At 34.8% G+C, this 22,059-nt stretch overlaps 1 protein-coding gene across 2 annotated transcripts in view; it reads right to left on the reverse strand.

The window, feature by feature from the left end:
• LOC121739197 (LIM/homeobox protein Lhx9-like) overlaps positions 1 to 17,028 on the reverse strand; it is a 52,779-nt gene extending 35,751 nt beyond the window's left edge. For both annotated transcript variants that reach the window (XR_006037410.1, XM_042131547.1), the window contains exons 1-3: positions 16,925 to 17,028; positions 5,362 to 5,588; positions 1,758 to 1,892 (exon numbers count right to left, since the gene is read on the reverse strand). Coding sequence is in view for 1 of the 2 variants with exons in the window: in XM_042131547.1 (XP_041987481.1) it covers positions 1,758 to 1,892; positions 5,362 to 5,444 (218 nt within the window). In the remaining variant the exon portion in view is untranslated. The remainder of the gene's footprint in view (positions 1 to 1,757; positions 1,893 to 5,361; positions 5,589 to 16,924) is intronic.
• Positions 17,029 to 22,059: the final 5,031 nt, after the last annotated feature.

A 22,059-nucleotide genomic window follows, 5' to 3' on the forward strand; every position in this document is an offset into this window, starting at 1 on the left:
GGTATTTTGGCGCTCCTGTCCAGAGATGAGAACAAAATTCCATATGTGGCCGAACCTGCTTCTTTTTTTTAAACGGGCTTTGGCCCACCATACATTCCCACCACTGTATCTCCCCCGGGATCGACAGCGGTATCCAACCACGAAAACCCTTTGATATGATCTCAGGGAGCCCGAGGGACATGCTAAAACTGTCTTGAGACCCGCAACGAAATTAATTAGAAGAAAATCGGAGGAGTAGGATGATGATCCTGCGCCTTGTAGAGGTGTAGGCGTTGGTCCGGACTGAAGTACTGTCTCGCTCTGTTGAGAACACCAAGCTTCTTCGAGGCTAATTTGGCCTTACCCTCTAAATGATATTGGAACTGGACTTTGCTCGATATGCTAACGCCAAGTCTTTAAATGCTAGGGGAGATGGTTAAAGATGTGCCCTCAAAACGAGGATGTACGACCATTGGTGACTTTTTAGCGGTGAACGCGCAGACTTGTATCTTGGCGGGGTTGAATTGGACTAAGTTACGTCTACCTTATTCAGAGACTTTCTCCAATGAATTCTCAATTTTAGACACATGTTCGTTTCGACTCTCAATGACATTTAGCCGAGAAATATTGGGGAAGCCGGTATATACAGCATCACCTGTACTATCATCCGCATAGCAATGAATGCCGTTGGTCTGTAACATGTCATTGATATGCATTATGAATAAGGTAGGCGATAGCACACAGCCCTGAGGGACACCAGCATCAACAGACTGAGTTTCCGAGCATTCGCCGTCAACTACGACCTTTATGCTTCTGTCTGCTTAGAAACTTTTTTGTGATTTGCATGGGCAAGCGCCCTGGCGTAAAGAGTTTCCCCATACAAAAACGAAAAAAAAAGTTCTCTTTTAACTCAGTAACTCAGTAAACTTAATACACGGGACTCATACACAGTACATACACTAAAGTATTATCACTTAGTTTTGTTATACCTTGTATACTAATATTATGAAGCTGAATTGTTTGTGTGTTTGAAAGTGCTAATCTCAGGAACTGCTTGTTCGATTTGAAAAATTCTTTTTTTTTGGATAGCCCATTTATCGAGAAAGGCTTTAAGCTAATAAATAATGCAGTTTTTTTGTATTTTACTGAGTATTCATGTTATGATTGAATTTACTTTTAGTTGAAAATACGAACTTAAAATGCCTATATCTCGGCTCCGATATAGTTTAGCTATAATATGTCCTCCATAATAAAGTTTACTCCCCTTGATATGTTCTTTCATAAAATGCCGGTTTGGTGAGTGGCCGCGAGATTTGAAAATGACGCCAATATTACCCAAACCCCTTTGTTGAGCAATATATGAATCAATATCATGGAGTTGCAAAACAATTCTTCAAAAGTTGTTGTCTAAAACTGATACTAGTATTTATCTATTTATGACACCATCGTGCATCGTCCGAAATCGCCCGAAACTGCTCGGAATTTATCCTGCGCCCTTCGAAAGCAATTTTCTTCCAGCCAAGTCAATACAAATAAATAATAGTTTAAAAGAACTAAAAAAACACTTTTTTTTATTTTAACATTTATTGCATAAGCATAATTGTTAAGTATTGCATTGTCATTGGCCCTTACCTACGTATTAAGGGCCAATGCAAAGTTTCGAATGAATTAGACTAGGAGACAGGTAAAATTGTGCTCAAAGATCCCGGTACATACGTACAGCCCAAGCTAATAAAAGCCTGTTAATACCTCAAGCGTTCCTCAACTTCACACATTACCTGTAGTAGTCCTCCTTACAGTAAATGTTGCCGTCACGGGAGAAGCATGTCAGCTCGCTGTCCAGGGGTAGCCGGCACTCGCAGCAGCGGAGGCAGGAGCCGTGCCATTGCCGGTCCACCGCGAGCAGATAGTACCTGGTCATCATCAACATCATTATTATTAGCACTTAGGGTTATAACTCACCGGGAAGCCAACGCGACGTAGCCGGTGATGTTACCATGGCAACGTCGAAGCAACGTCTGGCGTCTCTAGGTCGCCGCAAAGCGCTGTTTTTCTTACAGTTGACAGCAGACACTCCACAATTAGCGTGTTTACACACGGTGTCGCAGCGGCGGCGTGTGTAAGGTCATATAAAAACACAAGGATGAGTATATAATGGACCGGCACCGCCGAGGCGTGTGTATAAACAGCCTTAGAGCTATAACTCACCGGGACGCCATCGCGATGTAGCCAATGACATTACCATGTCACCTCTACGTCGCTGTAAATCACTATTTTTTTTAACTTAACTTTAAGAAAAACAGTGCTTTGCGGCGACAAGCGACGTAGAAACGCCAAACGTTGCTTGGACGTTGCCCACATCACTGCCAACTGGCTACGTCGCGTTGGCTTCCCGGTGAGTTATAGCCCTTAGAGCCATGCCGCACCGGGACGCTATAGCGACGTCGCCAACTAATTCTATTGGATTTATGACGGGTAACTCACATGGCGACCGCCTGGCGACGTTGCCAAGTAGCCAGAGTCGACCGCTTCGCATGCGGCGACTCTCGACGTTGCCAGTAATTGTTTGCACGTCTTTTCATACACTCAATAAATTTTTAGTGATATCCTCATATATGAAAAACATTTTTCAGGGTATTTTCTTAAATGTTCATAGAATTTAAGAAAAAACACCGCTTTGCGGCGGAGACGTATAAGAGTCGCCAAGTTACGTAGTTTGCATACTCTATGGACGGCAAACGTAGCCATGGTAACGTCGCTGGCCACGTTGCCATGGCATCCCGTTGAGGTATGGGCCTTTCAAAAGTTGTAGCATCTAAAAAGTTCATTTTAGGCCTCTTGGATATCGTTGCTAAGCTACGGCAACGCCGCGGGTCGGTTGACGGCGGAAACTCACGGGCGCTTTTCTCATATGATTCTCATACAAGTCACTGCACTTTTTTGGTAATTGTTTATATTTTTAGCACAATAAAAAGTAATGAGCCAAATTATTATTGATTGTGGACTTCATAATATTTCCGCAGACTTTTTCCGCGGAAAATCAGTACTTATCGAAAGCTGTATTTACTTAAATATACACGATCATGAAATATTCTTTCAAATTCATTGAATATGATTTTTACTTTGTATTTATTTATTTGTAAGATCATCTTCTTAGTTATTACTTATTACTAAAAGCAGGTTGTTTACCTAATTAAAAATTATAGAGCACAAACTAATTCCAAAGCAATCATGTTCATGAAGTCTTCGAAATCCATGATGATGGAGAACGAATCATCCGTGTAAAACTAATACCACATACCAGAGTAGGTAATCGACTGTACGACGTGAAAGTGGAGCTATGTATTGAATAATCTAAACAAATATATTTTCAGCAACTTTTCAACCATACATGCAAAATAAAAATGGAAAATGCAGATGTATTTTATTATCAAAGACATTTTTCTTTGATTTTTATGATTAATATATGCAAGGGCGTCGCCAGCCGATGGCGCAGGGGGGGGGGGGGGGAACCGTACATTTTCCCGAGACAAAAAGTATCCTATGTCCAGTGGCGTAAATATAGGGCTGGCAAAATGCCACGGGCCCCCGACCCATATGGGCAAAACATTTAAGTACATAATATTGTTTATTATAAACGTGACGATTTTTACTGATAGAGCCCCATCAATTTGCCACGGGTCCCGGATCTTATAGTTACGCCACGGACTATGTCCTTTTTAGGGACTCTTATGAATATCAAAATCTATTCAGCAGTTTAAGCGTTAAGAGGTAACAGACAGACACACTTTCGCACTTATAATATTATTAGTAAATTAGTAATATCAGTAATTAGTATATTAGTACGATAATATTATAAATGCGAAAGTGAATATTGAAGGAATTAGTAATAAATATTGAACCGACAATAATTTTATTTATATAGTTTTTTCAATTACAATATATTATTATACATAAAACAATGATATTAAAAATAACTAGCACGTAATATTTTATAAATATTCATGCGAAATATTAATTTCGATGCGTTTCCCAATTCCGTCTCAGAAACGAATAAAACGTTAATTCACGAATCCAAGATTGGGAATTTTTGCACCCTACACACAACAGTACCTCGTACCGCCCATATTTTCCTTATTCAGAGCATTTTTTAACGTTTTCAACGTGTTTTCATTTTTAACTAGTAAACCGTATTTCACAGCTGATCGCACTCTGACACCCACGTGTTGCCTGAATCTGCCACTCGCCGCGCCACTAGAGATATCCAAGAGGCCTATATGGCGGACCCATATTCATAATTTTGTCGCGTTATGTCAATCCCAGACCAGCCGCTCTCGACTTACATTGACGTAACATAAGCCCAAGCCCAAATAATGCAAATTTCAAAGGTTGAGCACAGATTTTTTAATTACGAAAAAACATCGTATAGTTGTACAATTATTATACATCATTCATAGGTGTATTTGGCAAAATATGGGCATTTAGAGCGACTAGTGGTGATTGTTAATGCCCATCCACAGTGGGTAAGTGTTGCTGAGCTAAAATTAATTGCCCTCAATGTAGCCTCCACATGTGCCCATGATTGACTTTGAAGTCCATCAAGCGATTATGAACGTTTAGTGTACATTTGTCTATGATCGACAGCAATTATTGTGAATAATACGTACTTATTAGCTAAAAGCCGAGCTTTTGGGGAGTCGCGTCGCTTTTCCGCGTGATAATAACCTTTAAGGCAGTTTTTCATTAAATATATTTTTTATAATATATATGTACGAGCTTTTGCCCGCGGCTTCGCTCGCGTTAAGAAGTATATACAAACTTTAATCCCCTATTTTAATCCCCCTTGGAGGTAGAATTGATCAAAAATAACATCTACCTACATGCCAAATTTCAGCCCGATCGGTCCAGTGGTTGGGCTGTGCGTTGATAGATCACCATGCCAGTCAATCACCTTTTAGTTTTATATATATAAATAACATATAAATAAAAATTGCTATGTTAGGGCACATTAAATCAATAGGCGTAATAGTTTTTCCCTAAAGTGTACCGCCCTAGCTCGCTTTGCTCGCCCTGATTAAATAAGCTTCGCAAGCATTGTGGCAATCATGGTTATTGATCTCATCATGGAGACATCAAGAATAAGACCGTTGCCAGTGCCAAAGGTAAGGTAAGGTAAGGATAGGTAAAAATTACAGAAAATCATCCAAAAAGCATTAACAACGCCAAAATATTTTTGTTTTTACCGGGCTTTACAGGCTACAAAACTCTATACAACTTTAAACGAGATTTTAATTTAGAACGAAAATTGAAATTCGAATTTAGAACGAGCCACTTGTTAGGGATTAAAACAAATCCATAGTCACCCTGTATAATTCGTCTCACCTGTCCTGTATCCTCCCCCCGCACCCCGCGCACTCGTCTGGGGTGCCAGGAGACCCCTCGGAGCTGTCTCGCTCCTTCAGCATACTGTCCTCCGTCCTGCGCTCCGGAATGGACTCTGTGTCTCAAATGACAAGGTTCATTTCACCCTGCTTCGTCTCGTCATTACTATTCGGGGCAGACATGGCTTTTTTGTTCGATAGAATCAGAGCTGGATTCCTGGCGGTAACCTGTGGGAGACGGTTGGAGTTAGTTTTGAAAATACGACGTCGCTTTGTTTGTTTTCTAGATTTGTATATGACAGGAGTAAAATTATGAGTACCTAATAATTCAGATAGATATTATATTAAATAGATTATAATATTACCAAATCTACGTTTTTGAGTGCTCTACAGTCTACAGTTTTACTTAATTCTCTACAAATTATAATTTCTATCGAATATTAAATTATAATATTACTAGACGTTCCACGTGGTTTTGCCTGCGTAAATTAGGAATTTCACACACAAATTAGTCCACAAAAATAGCCTATAATACTTCACGTGGTCTCCTTTTTATCTGTGCCAAATAACACAAAAATTGCTCCGGGAGTTCGTGAGATATAAGACCTTTCAGATAATTTTCCCGGTTTTTTCCACATTTTCCTCTGTTTCTTTAGCGCCTTTTAATCTTAGCGTGATAATTTATTATAGCCTTTAGCCTTCCTCGATAATTAAGCTTTCTAGCACTGAAAGAATTTTTCAAATCGGACCAGTGCAGTAGTTCCTGAGATTAGCGCGTTCAAACAAACAAACAAACTCTTCAGCTTTATAATATTATAGATAATAATTAACAAATATAGATGTTGTTCTAACTATCAGAGAAGTTGATTTCTGATATTTGGCTTTTATTTTAGTTGAAAAAAAACCTCCAATACATTGTAAGCAGATTTCATGAATTAAGTTCTAACAAGAATATTAGTAAACTAACGTCTTAAGACTTTTATTTATAAACGTGAATAAATTACCATTAATTAAGTATTTTTAAATTAAAATCATTCGTAAAATCATCCAACTGACCAAAAAGTTTCTTATCATAAATATGTGTATTTGCTTGACCAAAACAAGATAATTTTACATGTATATGGAAATCAACATGGCAATATTTTTTTACAATACACCTGTTTGAATGAAAAAATAAAAAAATGTTATTAAAATTGCCAAAAATATATTCACGGAAAAAATAAATTATGTTGTAAAGAAACACATTTATTGTTTCAGTTGTAAATCGTAACCAAAAAGTAAACTACTATAAACATAATTAATTGCAGCATGTGAAGAATAATATAAAACTAGTTTAATCGGTTCAGGGTTTCCGAGTGAAGAGGTAACAGACAGACAGACATGCAGACAGATAGACACACTATCACATTTATAAAATGCCGAATAGACTATTCACAACTTTTTTGACAGATTCTCCATACTAATTGATCTGTCAAGTTAATTGGTGGATAGCCTATTCGTCACTTATCAGGAAGTGGTGAAACAGTAAGTATGGATTATTTTATAAAATACGGTCTATATTTCAAAGAATAACTATTACTGCTCTACCAAATATTAATTGAATTTACTTGCTACGAAGCTACGGCGTAGACCATCTACAATCTTTTTATTTATTTCAAAAGCTTTATTAAAAAAATATTTACGAAATTCCAAAATACGTTTAGTGCAGTTTACACTATAATATTACTATGTACACATAATAGATAATATTTGCCCTGAGGTGTACCTCAGGGTAAATATCATATTATTATCAATGAAATTGTTCATATCAGTAACATAACTAGTTTTGAATTTTTAATCAATCCTATTAAAATAAGTTTAATTAATCGATGTGAAATGCTTTATGAATAACTATTGTTACTAATTATAATATTTAAGTAATACAAACACATCGTTAAATCAAATTTCGAATATTTACATAAAGCGAGAGCTAGAACAGTATCCTATAGTGAAATTTTTCGGAATGAAAAGAAATTATTATGTTATTATAGAAATATTATGGGTTAAAATCCATAGAAAAAGCTACTTTTGTCATCGAACATACTGTGTATTCGATGTTTAAAAAATAGGGTTCCCTAGTACCGCTAGTTTTTGATAATTTTTGTTTATTCAATGAATATACATTCATAACGTGCTTTACACTACTAACAACATCATCTTAGTTACGTTCAAAGGAATTTGAACGAAAAGTTAATTTATACTTAGCCGAATACATTTTTTTTAGTTGATCGACTATTACTCAATTTATGAAGTCTTCTTAGCCTTGTTAATTTTCCTTTTAAATTCAGCATATTTCCTACTCCCATGAATTTTTTCAAATTTCCCGAAGCACCCTTTTAGCTGGTAGAAGCGGGGGACACCGGACTCTAACGATTTTTTCCACTTTAAAACTTCATATTTCACAAATGGATCCCTAAATCGAAAAATGATCTGAGAATACTCGTAATGTTTTTAAAAACCTATCCAACGATATCCCGCACAATGGCGTGGACGCGAAAAAAAAACCATTCCCGCTACATGTGTAGGGACCTCCCCTATGGGGATATCCCCTAAAATAATATTTTTTTCTTATGTGCCATTTTGTTGGCATCATTAATATGCGCATTTATGCCGATTTACAGCTTTGTAGGACGTCCTATATAGTCTCTGAGCAAAACCACGGACAGACGGATGGACAGACAGACGTACAGACGGACGGACAGACCGAAACTATAAGGGTTCCTTGTTTACTACGGAACCCTAAACATGAGAAAGGATTATATAAAGCCTTCTGAAGTAGACAATAATTATTATCATTTATACTCTCGAGACCACAAATCAGTATACAATGGAGTTCTATAGGCAGCTTGTGTTCTCTTTTATTGAGAAAGACAATAGCGAAGGTTTTGTTTTTATACTGCCTCGACAGTTGGGGCATCGCTCCAAACACGCGATCCTTATGCCGACGACTTTAGGTTCATTCTTCTATAAATTGTAAGCGAAAACAACAGCGGTCTGTGTGTTGGTTGGTACATTATGTATTCTATATTTATTTGTTTTATATCTTCGGAGGATTCTGAATCTAGTTTCAATGATTGTTTTTTATTCGGATTGTTTTGTATACAATATTAAACCTACTTGTATTTTTTTACGATTTTTTACCACCAGGGTAAAATAATGTAAGTACTCACTACTCAGACACAGTATCGATTTTCGTTCAAAGTTAACGTGGGCGAAGAGAATGGAACAGATTTTTACTCCGGGATAACGAAAACACAGAGAAGGTTATAGATTTTTGTCCGAAGTTAACGAATGCACAGATAATGGAATATTTTTTAATTCGTAGGGAGCGAATGCACAGAGACTGGAGTTGATTTTCATTCGAAGTTATCGAATGCGCTAAGAATGAAATATATTTTCGTTTCGAATGCACATTTTTTCAGAATATTATCGTAGGGCAGAAAATATGATTTGACATTTAATTGACATCCATAATCTGATGTACAAGTTTCGAATTTCGAATACGAGTCTGCCCAAATATTTTAGTCCACTGAGCGCACCGAATAAATTACCAAATTTTAGGGTAAATTCGTCTAATTCACGAAAAAAAATTATAACGATAACATGTTAGAGATAGTGACTAATTGCTTACATTAAATATGTAGGTTAATAAATGAATGATAAACATATATAAATAAAACATAAATCAAGATATCAGCTAACCGGAAATATCGTTGAGGTAACGGATGTGTTTGTAACTATGCCATAAAAATGTTTGCTTTTTGCCATTGTTAAGAGCAACATCCAGGTTGTAAAGATAAACAGATGCCTGAGCGTGCCCTTAGATTAAAAAGCAATAAAATGTGATTTTGGTTCGAATATTATTACGCGTATAAGTATAGGTATATATATATATATATATATATATATATATATATATATATATATATATATATATATATATATATATATATATATATATATATATATATATATATATATATATATATATATTTTATATATTTATATATAAAATATATTTATATATATATTTTATATATATATATATATAATTTTCTTGGATTTTTTCGTCGAGGCATAATATTTTAGCTAGTGTAAAGTTCACGTTTAGTTTTAGCCGATTAAAGTAGGTGTAACTATTAACACTTGGCTAAATCTTGTATTAGCCGATTGTTTTCGGTAAAATAGTTTTAGCTGATATCGTGTCTGCCACCGCCGACACTTATAGTAGTAGAGTACATCTATATTAATGAGACTGGGTAAACCATAATATTATTATTAACTTTTCCTAACGCCTCCAATTTCTACCATCTATGAAAATATTCGACTCTAGCAGACTCTAGTGTACACATTTTTGTGTAAATTGCACTTCAATATCATAAACTGACAAAATTTTAGGAAGGCTCTACCGCCTCCATCGGACTGTAAAAAGATATTGACATTTCACTCCACGTTACGCTTCTCCGAGGCAATTTATCGTCACATAAACTCGGTAAAAAGAATGTTGGAATTCCATAAAATTACAACACACCAATTATAAATTGGAACGCATAAAAAACTATTGGAAACCCGTCAATACGTCCACAATCGGCGCAGTAAATGTTTTACGGTGGGGTTTTTTAACGATTCTATTGAAACGGCTTTATTAAAACATAACAACAGTTATAAAAGTACAGACCGCGGACAATAAACGCTGATAAAAGTTTAGAGACCATTTTGTTACAGATTAGATAAGGCTTTTTAATTGAAAACAACCGCGCTTACCGGAACTGATTTGATGGACTTTGAAAGCTTTTTGAATATTCAGGGAGTAATATTCTTAACTGGTCCAGGATGCTTAGTCGTGGCATTCGATAATTTCATCAGTAATCAGTGAATTTACAATTTTACAAATCCTAAATGTATGAGAATTGGCTTTGGGTGGTGTAAAGGCTATTGTTATCTGACATAGTTAATGTGAATGTCAGATTTAATGAGATAATCTACATCGATAATATCTTGATGACATTATAACAAAATGTTACCTATAAGTTGCAGCTACGCCCGCGTAGGTACGTAATCATACATTTTATCGCCATAAATCCTATGTCCTTCCCCGTGGTCTAGTCTATACCAAATTTTATCAAAATCGCTTCAGTCATTTCAGAGCCTATTTGCTACAACAAACTTTTCCTCTTTATATTACTGAATACTGATACTTATAACATAAATTGTTTCTCATATAAATTTAAATTCAAAACGATCTTAAATACAGTAGATCCCTAGCTTTACATTTAACGATAGAGAATGTGCTCGAACATTTCGCTATTGCAACGCGCTTACTAGACAATTTCCCCCAGGGGCGGAACCCTCGCCTCCCTCGAAATACGAGCTGCGTTACCAAGAAAACGGCTCAAAGGGTGCCTCTGTAGGTATGTATCGCGCGTATCGACAGTAAATGATTTTGATATAGGGTAAAGGAGAAGTGGCAGCGTCGTGTTGTGCTTATAGAGTCGGCGAATTTAGAAAAAAATACCCATCCCAAGATTAGGGCCAAACCACAACAACGCATTGCGGCGTCGCAAGGCAGAAAACTACATTGCTTTTCAAAGTTTGTTTTTGCGATGCGACGCCGCAGCGCACTGATGCTGACCCTAAACTTGGGATGGGTAAATTTTATTTAAAATCGCGTTATGACTTGTACCCTGATTGACGATTAGTAAGACGTTATAGAGAAGAAAATTGAAAATATTATTGGTATCTTCATGATAAAAACATTGTGTTTTCAGTGCTGAACGGATTTAATAAAATATACCACAATTTTCCTCACTAACTCTTTTTTTCTGAATTATATTAAGGGCATTTTCAATTTGAATCCTGCATTACAAAAAATAGACAAGGTTATTTTAAACCAGAATATTATCGAAAAATAGTTACGGTCCCGCGTGTTACATGACGAAATATAGTTGCGTCAAAAGTGTGATAATTTACTGAATTATTGTTTAAAAAACGTCCAAATAAGGGCAACTTGTAAAAAATCTCATTCTAATTGTCAATATTAACTTTTTGTATGAAAAAGGGAAATTTTGATCTTTGATTTTGCGCCAATTAGCAGATATGTAAATATACTTACAGGCATTTTAGTGATCCAACAACCACCGGCTCGTTAGCGAAATTAACAAAAAAGCTTTAACATTCAACAAAAAACGCTGGATTACAGAATTTTTATGTTAACATTTTTATTATCAATATATTAAGGGGAAGTAATTTTTTCATAAAATTCTTATTTTATAGCCAGCTGACTTTGAGATGCTTTTAGAAATAGGAATCCTAAATTTAAATTTTTAAAATCACTTTAATTTGTAGGTATTCCCTAAAATTAACATGATTTCGAAAGTAGTTTATTATCATCACCTAGGCACGGTCGTGCCAAAAATTTTGATGTAAACCACCCTACGACCGAACGCGGTTTTTTTTTAAATTATTGATTTATAGCGTTTTTATTGTTTATGATTTTATATTTTACTAGAGATCGCCCAATGGTCGAAATTCGACCTTAGTTTCAACGACAGTAGGACTAATGGCCGTGTTTAAGCAGTGTCTAATAGTATCTCAGATTCAATAAAAAAAACTATAATCCATTTTCAATTTGTCAACTTGTTGTCAACACAATGTCAACACTTGTGTACAATTCGTATGTATGGGCTTGTCACTCAAAAATCTGTCATCTTTCAAGTGTGTGTGTTGCAGTGTGTGTTTGGTTTTATTTGTTAAAAAAATGTACGATAAAAGTAAAATTTCAAAATAATATTAGATCGATGCACTCCTTCACCATATAAACTATAACTGTGCAAAATTTTATTCACCTACGTTTCCCCATTTTTCGTAAAAAGGGTTACAAAGTTTTTCGTTCACGTATTAATATTATGATGATGATGTATTCGTATTAAAATACATTTATGATAATTTGATTACAAATACTAAGATTTGATTTTTTAACAAGATTTAGCAACCTATATAGATAACCATATTATTAGGACTAACCAGAAACATAGGAAATCTCACATTGCAAAAAAAAAATTAAAATTGATAAAAAGTTACATATTTAACTAGTGTCAATTATTTCATTATTCAATAAATAAAATATTTTGTAGTTTTTACAATGAAAACTTAGCGCCATCAATGCCGGTTTTCATATTTCCTCGTCAGGCTTTTGATGTAAGTTTTGTGATCGAAAATTGTGATCTAAGCTTTGACTGCTGCAACTAAATAGTTGATCAAGAGAATACAAGTGACAAATATTGACCAGTCTTGTATCCCAGACCTAGTCTAGGAGACACACTTGTATGAAAATGAGCTAATCCGGTGACTTCTGAAGTTTAGGGTCGTTTACTCTTAGAAAAACATAATCAAAATATCTATATATTAATACGCAAGCGAATAACTTTGTATCCCTTCTGACGAAAAACGGGGAAACGTAGGTGAATGAAATTTTGCACAGTTATAGTTTACATGGTGAAGGAGTGCATCGAGCTAATATTATTTTGAAATTTTATGCTTTTATCATACATTTTTTTAACAAATAAAACATTACACACACTACAACACACACACTAGGAAAAATGACAGATTTTGAGTGACAAGCCTATACATACGAATTATACTCTTTTATTTATGGTTGAAGTCTGTTGACAACAAGGTGACAAATTGAAAATGGATTATAGTTTTTTTTATTGAATCTTAGCTACTATAGACAATGCTTACACGGCCAGTCTGATATCAGCTGAGTCCCAGAGACAAGAGTTGAAAAAAATATGATAAAGTCAATATTTCTTTTACAAAATATAGATAGTAGTCCTAATGTCGTTGAAACTAAGGTCGAATTTCGACCATTGGGCGATCTCTAGTAAAAATAATTGAATTTGTATATAGACTTGTCATTTTCTATATAAAACGCGATTGACAATGAATTGTCAGATATTGTCAATCGTGGTTTTATATGGAAAATGACAAGTTTTTGACAGGGAGTCAACGACCGCTAGCGACAAGTTAGCCCGAGTGGAGTTTAGTTTTATTCTGACTTGTAAGTAGAATTGAATCTCGAATAATATAAAACAAACTAAATAAATTAAACGTATTTTAGTTTCACGAAAATAATACACATGTTTTATTTCATCAGTACGATTTTTGACACATTTTCGTAGAAATTCACATATTTGTTGATTTTTCAGTAATTTAATAATTTATTAAATAATTTTTCGTTTTAAAAGCAAGTTAGTTAATTATATTTTTGATTTTATTTGTTTTTTTAATTAAAAAATAATAATCATGAAAACAATTAACATTTTTAGGTGTCCTTAGGCCTACCGTGGTAAGCCACGCGAGTACTCGTGTAAAACAAAAAAAGGGGCGCGTGTACAGCAGTGTTAAGACTAAGTAGGTGAAGAGTATGTTGTAGGTTTTGAAGCTAGTAAAACGATTTTGTATACAGAAGTAGATCCCCGATGCTAAGGGCCTGTTTCACCACTTCCTGATAAAGTGCCGGATAGGCTATCCACAACTTTTTTAACAGATTCTCCATACTTGATCTGTCAAGTTAATTGGTGGATAGCCTACTCGTCACTTATCAGGAAGTGGTGAAACAGGCCCTCAGAATGTTAAAAACATTGCCTAGTAAAATAGCATGTACTAAAAAAATTACTGCCTAGTTTTTTGTACATGTTAAATTTTAATATAATTTAGAAAATATGTATTGTTAAATTAACTGTATTTTTAATTTTTAACAATTTAATTTAATTTAGTTTTAGTTTAAAATATTGTCTATTGTTTAATGCATGTTGAGGCCAAATGTAACTAGTTATTGTATCTAACTGTAATGTTATTAATCATGAATGTATGTATTTATTGATACAAAACTGTATCCAATCCATAGATAAATAAAATAATATGTAAATAAAATAAAATAAATTTCGGTTCGCACATAAATAGGTCGACTTAAAATTATGATACGAGTACGTCTAACATCATACAAGATAATTTAACGTAGCGATTTAGCAGCGGAGCCGGCGAACAAGTTTAAATTATTTAATGAGTTCTTCTTTGTTGAACTTTGCTGTATGTTACTCTGAAGGTTTTCGTCGTATTTACTTTTACGGAGCTTAAATACTTATGTTATATTATGTTGCCAACGTGTTTCATTTTATTCCATCTTGAATCTAAATGTAAATAAAAATTTAACTCGGTCTTGTGCTACTGTGTTTCTTACTTTATGACTACGTAACATTTAACTTTGCTTAGCACAGGGCTTACCAGGTACTTAGCACGGGGCCAGACTGACGTGGTGTGAAGCGTCTTTAAAAAAAAAAAACTTTGCTATCAGTCAGATAGTTTAGAACATATAACGATCTTATAAAGTATGCCTTAATCTTGTCGTATAATATTTGTGGCAGTCTTCTCACCTATATACATTATCACGCATAACAAGGCTTATCTACTCGGATTTTATTTCAATTGTGAGAAAAATTTCTCTATCTCTATTATTATTACATAGTTATCTATGTTAGAGAGACAGAGGTCTAAAAGTCCAAGAACTTTAATTTTATTGACTAAAATTAATTATTGTAATGTTACACTCATTATAGCTAGTATATGTAATTCTTCAAAAAGAGAGTAGGTGTTTACAAGGCCTGAAGCCCATTCGTTACTCTATATCGTAAGGTTCGGTGACGGTCCTTCTCGGCGAAGGTCATCGCTTGCCACCAAGTGATCTGTTGTTCAGTTTGCTCCTTAGCTCCATGACTAGCTACTCCGTTGCGTCAAAATTCGTTTATCGCTCGTGGGGAATGTTATTTTCGAATATATTCCAATATTTTTAAAGAAGTATTCGTATATTATATTAGAATTATTATTCTAATATATACTTACGAGTACTTGTAATACATTTCATAATTACGCGGGCAACGCACATTTTCCGGGATAAAAAGAAACCTATGTCTTTGCCCGGGACCCAAAGTATCCCCATTTCCTATATTTACACAATTATATAGATATTATTATTATTACCAAATTTCAGCAAAATCGGTTCAGCGGTTTGGGCGTGAAGAGGTAACACACAGACAAACACACTTTCGCATTTATAATATTAGTATGAATTAATAGTGCAACAAGTAACGTTAGACGTGGGAGAGTCATGCTTCGGCACGAATGGGCCGGCTCGACCGGGGAAATACCACGGGCTCACAGAAAACCGGCGTGAAACAGCGCTTGCGCTGTGTTTCGCCGAGTGAGTGAGTTTACCGGAGTGCGAGTGTCCATGGGCGACGGAAGTTGCTTTCCATCAGGTGACCCGTTTGCTCGTTTGCCCCCTTATTTCATATAAAAAAAGTAAGTATAATGTTGTAAGTGTAAATATTTATAATAATAGAATTGATAATAATAAGGTAATATAACGTGAAACTATATAGAACGTTTTATAGTATGATGTACTTACAGTGAGACCATAATATCGTCACTAAATGTGTTCGGGTATCGTCATTATAATTTGAAGAAAAAGTAACTAGGTAACAGTAAAAAACAACAGGAAAACCATTAAGAAATAGAAATTTCTATAATTTCTAGCAGTTCTAGGAACAGTTAACCAAATTCAACCTCTATGTAGAGCACAAAATTAAGGCGCACATAATTTGGTGAAATATATTTTCTTGATCTTCTCTCTCTAAAATGGACTGCCATTTTTAGAGAGAGAAGATTATAATATGTAGGATAATCATATTCAGGTTTTAAGATTATTTGACAGTCATTAGGCACTACTGTATTAACCCTAATAAAATAGTAAGTATGTTTCCAGTAGGTACTGAAATAAATCCAAGTTCAAAACACACAAACATTTATACGAATATTTCAAACAAAATCATTGATCAGCTTCATTCTAAAATGAGTAAAAAATAAAAAAATATTTGTACAGACCTCGGCCCAACGATAAGGTTTATTATAAAGAAAAAGGTTTTCGCAGTAAGTATAATAATAAGTTCTTTGATAAATAAGCAATACCATATTAAATAATGTTTGCAGACAATAATTAGTAACTAAAAAATGATAGAAAAATATATACTTGAAAAATGAACTAACTAGATTCGTAAAAATGATAATAACACATGGCTCCAAAACAAAACTAACTACGTCACGAGTCACAATCAGCTACTAGTAAAAAACTGGAGCGAGCACAGCCGGTCGGAGGTAATCAAATTCATCGAAATCAAAACAATTTACATACTGGTATCTCCACTATTTATAGTTTTATGTACTTATTTACATTCGTAAATTGTAACATTAGAATAAAATGTAAATAATGTTACAAGTGTAACTATTTATGAGTGTATTGTTTTGTACAATTATTCCATAGATAATAGCAGTTCAAGAGATATTAATGAGCTTCGCTTGCTCCAAAATTTTTGAGCAAGAAATGCACGTGAAACAGGAAAATCATATAAAAATAAACTACTACAAGAAACTGAAATACCCCTCGTAGAAAAATAAATTTCAATTACCTCTTGATCCCCGTAGACGCGAATTGGCAACGTCGCGTAACGCGACAAAATTCGCCGCCAAACAGTTACAATACGCATTCAACTGTTCGAAAGCGGCACTGTTCGAGACCGGTAGACATCTGAAGGGGCGAAGCGATGCTGCGACGGCGCCCCGCCCCCGCCCGCTGCGACCAATCACAAAAACTCCCGGACGCTAACGGTTAAACCCGAAACAGTATAACGGGCTCCGTCCCGCTTCGTCACGTTAAAAAACGCGCTAAAAAAAGAGACAACTGAACATCAGCGTGGATTTAGCCCGCTCGATGTTGACAACCGTAAGGTTGTAACGACCGACACCAATAAACAACCTTTATGCTATGACATAAAGCGTAAGATTACCGGTAGCGAGATTTCATGTGGAAGTGAAATTTTCAGTAACAATTTGCTTTGTAAATACATCGCTGACGAAATCGACCATCGCCTATTGAGAGTCTCAAGACGTTCACAAAATTTTACAAGTCAATTTCTTAAAGTAAATAAAAGTTATTTGGAAATCATATTTGAAATTTATTTTATCATTATAGAAACTGATAAAATCGAAGCAAATGAATCAAACATTAATACATTAAAATCTATTTTGGACGTTTTTGTACAAAAATATTAAACCTTAAGTAGGTATGTAGGACGTAGGTACCTCAATTATTGTCTTATACCAGTAAGAACTCAACTTAGATAAAAATGAAGAAGAAAAGGTTTTCGTAATTAAATAAATACATACTAACTTTAAATACATAATATCAACTCTATGCATTGCTGTAATATAACTATTTGTAACAGCTTTGATACCAAAAAAGCCTCATTATTATTTAAAAAGTATAATAGTCAAGTCAATAAACTGTCGGTAGAGCGACCGCGCAAACAGATTTGGAACAACCTCTGAAAACACGTCATATTAACATTTTTAAGAAGTCTTCCAACTGCAGCTGGGCTGTGTAAAAATATAAAATACTAGACAGATGACGTCCACAACTCTGTTGCACTAAAATTAGTTTATTGCGTGAGAACCGTACATTTTTCTGGGATAAATATTATCCTGTGCGATGTGTCCTTTCTCGGGACTCAAAGTATCTCCATACTCATTACTTAGCAAATAAATAGTAAAGAAGCTTAAAGCATAAAAAAAACCTAGTGAATGTACCTATGGAGACAATAACCTTAATAGGTATATCTATCTATCTTTAAAGAAATTATAAGCGTTATATAATATTATTATTACTAGGTGGGGGGAAAATTTTTATACACCAGATTTTAAACTAGAAAATACAGTTAATAATATGAAGTAAGTCCATGGAAGAAAAAAGTTTGATACTAAATCTGACCACTCTTTGGTCCCCTTAGAGGGGTGGTGGGGGGTGGGGATTTATGCACCAGATGTTAAGGTGGAAGAAGACAAATATATCTGCGAAAACCGTAATCAAATCGGATCAGTAGTTTTTGTGTGATGCTGGAAAAAACATACAGACAGACAGACAAAAACTAGTGGTTAGTTTTTGTCTGTCGGTCTGTATGTTTTGGCTTCTATAGCGATATAGAAACAGCCCCCGCTTATTATTTTTTGAATATCTTTAATGTACAGAATTGTCATTTCTACAGTTTTATTATATGTATAGATTTTAGGTATTTTTACGAACTAATTGCGTAATATTTATTTCATTTCGTTCACTAAAGTATCAGTGACATTCATTTTAATTTTACTTAATATTTTTGTAGTTATTACCAGCCAACTTTAGAACTAAAGTATGACCTCTGTATCAAATAAATATGTGATCCCAACTAAGTATAATATTATGTTTCCATAATATGGTATTCGATTAATCGTTAATTCCATCATCAGTCATTTTCATCGCCACTTTCGTAATAATGGTACCATTTTCAGATTAAGCTCTACAAAATAAAACAATCATTTTGAGAATCTATTTACAAACGGTGAAGTAATCGTTTAATATACAAAAATATATTTCTATGGTAGAACTTTCTTTTTTTGGATGTAAGTATAAGTTATAAATTCACACGTACCTCAATAATTAATTTTAATGATACGATGCAGACGAATGATCTAAGGGGAACGAAGAAAGGGCATATCACTAAACTTTAAATCCAATAATTATAGAACAAGGTAACCATAACTATCCACAAAACGTTAATAATTAATTACCAATTATTATGAAGTAAATACAGGAGGTTTCTCCTTTATTTTATCGTCTTATTTTACACAGAGAGTTTTTTTACGTATATAATAAAAATCAACCATACCAGATGATAAATAAAGACTAATGATATGACACAAAATATGTGGATAAATAATAATAATAATAACATCTATGGACGCTTCACACCACGTCAGTCTGGCCCCGTGCTAAGTACCTAAAGGACTTGTGTTACAGGTACCAGACAACGGAAATATATTTAATACTTTTATACTATACATATATTTAAGATTTTTATTATATCATACACATATTTAATATACATCCAGACCCGGGAACATTGAAAACTTTTTTGTTCCGTCCTCCGGCTTGAGCTACCGACGCGCTCACCACTGAGCCACAGAGGTCGTCAAAATAAATAAAGCGAGGTCGTATTAAAGAGTCTCTACCTTATGCAGCGGTACTCTATTTAGTTACTCTCTCTTGGTACCCTGCTGTTATTAAAGTTATACTCATGACCATATTATCAAAAAGTACATCTTTAACGGTCATTGTGATTAGCGCTCTAAGGTTCGTTTTCATCAGCACGATATGTACCATCGAATAAAATGATTTATAGACATTCCTGATACATTTGGTCGGGTTATGTCGATTCAATATTAGTCGGGTTTGAGTCGGTGGGTTTGATATAACGCAACCAAATCACATGGGTCCGCCATCTACCTATGAATCAACTTTTCTGATAGTAGGTATCTCACGTTACACGATGCATACAAAAGTGTGATATCGAGCTGTTTTGTATTTTTAAACGACTTCTTTGTTGTCTTGTTTTTTCAAGTTGCACATCGTTTCGTTTTGTTTCTATACCCTCAAATATTTTTATTTTTATTCTATAAATATTCTGTATCTAGTAAAGTTTAATCAAAAACGTTATGTCTTAATTAAGTTAAATGTGCAGCTAAAACACGAGGAGGCAGTCGTGCAGTATTTAATCAGCTTATTCTGGTTACTTACAACTTCATTTAATGCCTAGTTATAATTTTACCTACGACTCTCAGTGTTAATGGTGTATCAAAATATCTAATAGACTTCTCTTTCTTTAATACGATATTGTAATATTAAACCATACCCACTCCTTTATCTTTTGACAGGCAAGTTTTTCATTTCGAATTTAGAGAGAGAAATTAACGAAGTCATCCTAGCTTATTGGTCAAGAATTTTGAAAGAAAGAAAGAAAAAGTCTCCAAAAATTCTTATTAGTCCTAATTAATTTCACTTAATCATGTACTATAAGAGAAATTGATTCATAGGCAGATGGCGTAAACGTTGTTTAGTCGAATCATGATTCATGTCAAGTCGACGTAGACGTAAATCGTGATTCGGGTGGGCTTGACCCAATAAAATTACATACGAGTAGGTCTAGCTAGCCTATGAATAAATTTTTCCGACATTGGAGAGTTTTATTTATAATATGCTCGTATTGCCGAATTCTGTCTGTAGCGGTCATTGACCCTCTGTTAAAATACTTGTCATATGCCATTGTTTTCTATACAAATCGCGATTGACAACGAAGTAGGTAAAAATGTTTCTAGTCTTAGGAGTTAGAGTGATTTGCATACCTATAGTGTTTTGCATACCTACTTGATGAAAACACAGTAAGAAGTATATCACTTCGAACTTATAAAATTCATAGTTGGCGGTGAATGCTCTGATAATCAGTCTGTTGATGCTGGTGTCCTCAGGGCTGTGTGCTATTACCTATCCTATTTATACTGCATAATATTATCAATAACATGTTACAGATCCACGGCATTCATTGCTATGCGGATAATAGTACAGGAGATGCTCGCATGTTTCTCGGCTAAATTGTATTGAGAGCCGATTAAACGAACTTGTGTCTAAAATAGGGAATTCATTGGAGAAAGTCTCTGAATGGGGTAGACGTAACTTAGTCCAATTCAACCCCACCAAGATACAAGTCTCACTTAGCGTTCACCACTAAAAAGTCATCAATTGTCGTATATCCTCGTTTTGAGGGCACCTCTGTAATAATCTCCCCCAGCATTGAAATAAGTACTTGGCATAAACATATCGAGCGAAGTCCAGTTCCGACTTCCGATGTTATCTAGAGGGTAAGGCTAAGTACTTAGCCTCGAATAAGCTTGGTGTTCTTAACAGAGCGAGACAGTACTTCAGTTTTTACCAACGCCCACAACTCTACAGGGGGCAGGTTCGGCCTCATATGGAATAATGTTCTCATCTCTGGGCAAGGGTGCCAAAATACCAACTGCACCCTCTGGATCGTATCCAACGATCGTATCCAAATGGCAGTCAACAAAGTTGACTGCCCCATGGCAGTCAACATAGCCGCCATTCGTCCATGTTTCAAACAGGCTGGACCCCATCGAATTACGCCGAGATGTGGCTTCACTCTGAATCTTCTGTGCGAAGTTGCGATTATGATTCTAAGAGTTACCAAGAGGTTTTCCGATGAATCTATAATAGTTTGTGTCTATATGAGAGTTAAAAAAAATCTCAAGAATACAGTACGAGCATGTTCCATATAGCTCCTAGACTAAAAAGATCAATGACTGCTGGTGTCATCCTATTTTATTTTAACTATAGGCAGTTGGTAGACCGACGTAATTTTTTACCTGATTTGTTCGCGTTATGTCAAACTCAGGCGACAGATAACGACTGTTTAATAATAAGTACCCGGATGACCTAGCTTTGCTCGGTATAGCAAACACTCATTGACTTCGTGTTACTTAATAACGCCATCTGCTGGCCGTTAAAACAATTAGTTGCTCACATAATAGTATTATTATTCGCCAATAGATGTCAGGAAGAGTCATATTTTTCAAACATACAAGAATTGCTCGTTTAAAGATATAAGATTATAATACTGAGTATATAATATAATATTGGGTTGTGTAAAATCCGACAATT

This window comes from Aricia agestis, chromosome Z (assembly GCF_905147365.1).
Source record: "Aricia agestis chromosome Z, ilAriAges1.1, whole genome shotgun sequence".
Lineage (NCBI taxonomy): Eukaryota > Metazoa > Arthropoda > Insecta > Lepidoptera > Lycaenidae > Aricia > Aricia agestis.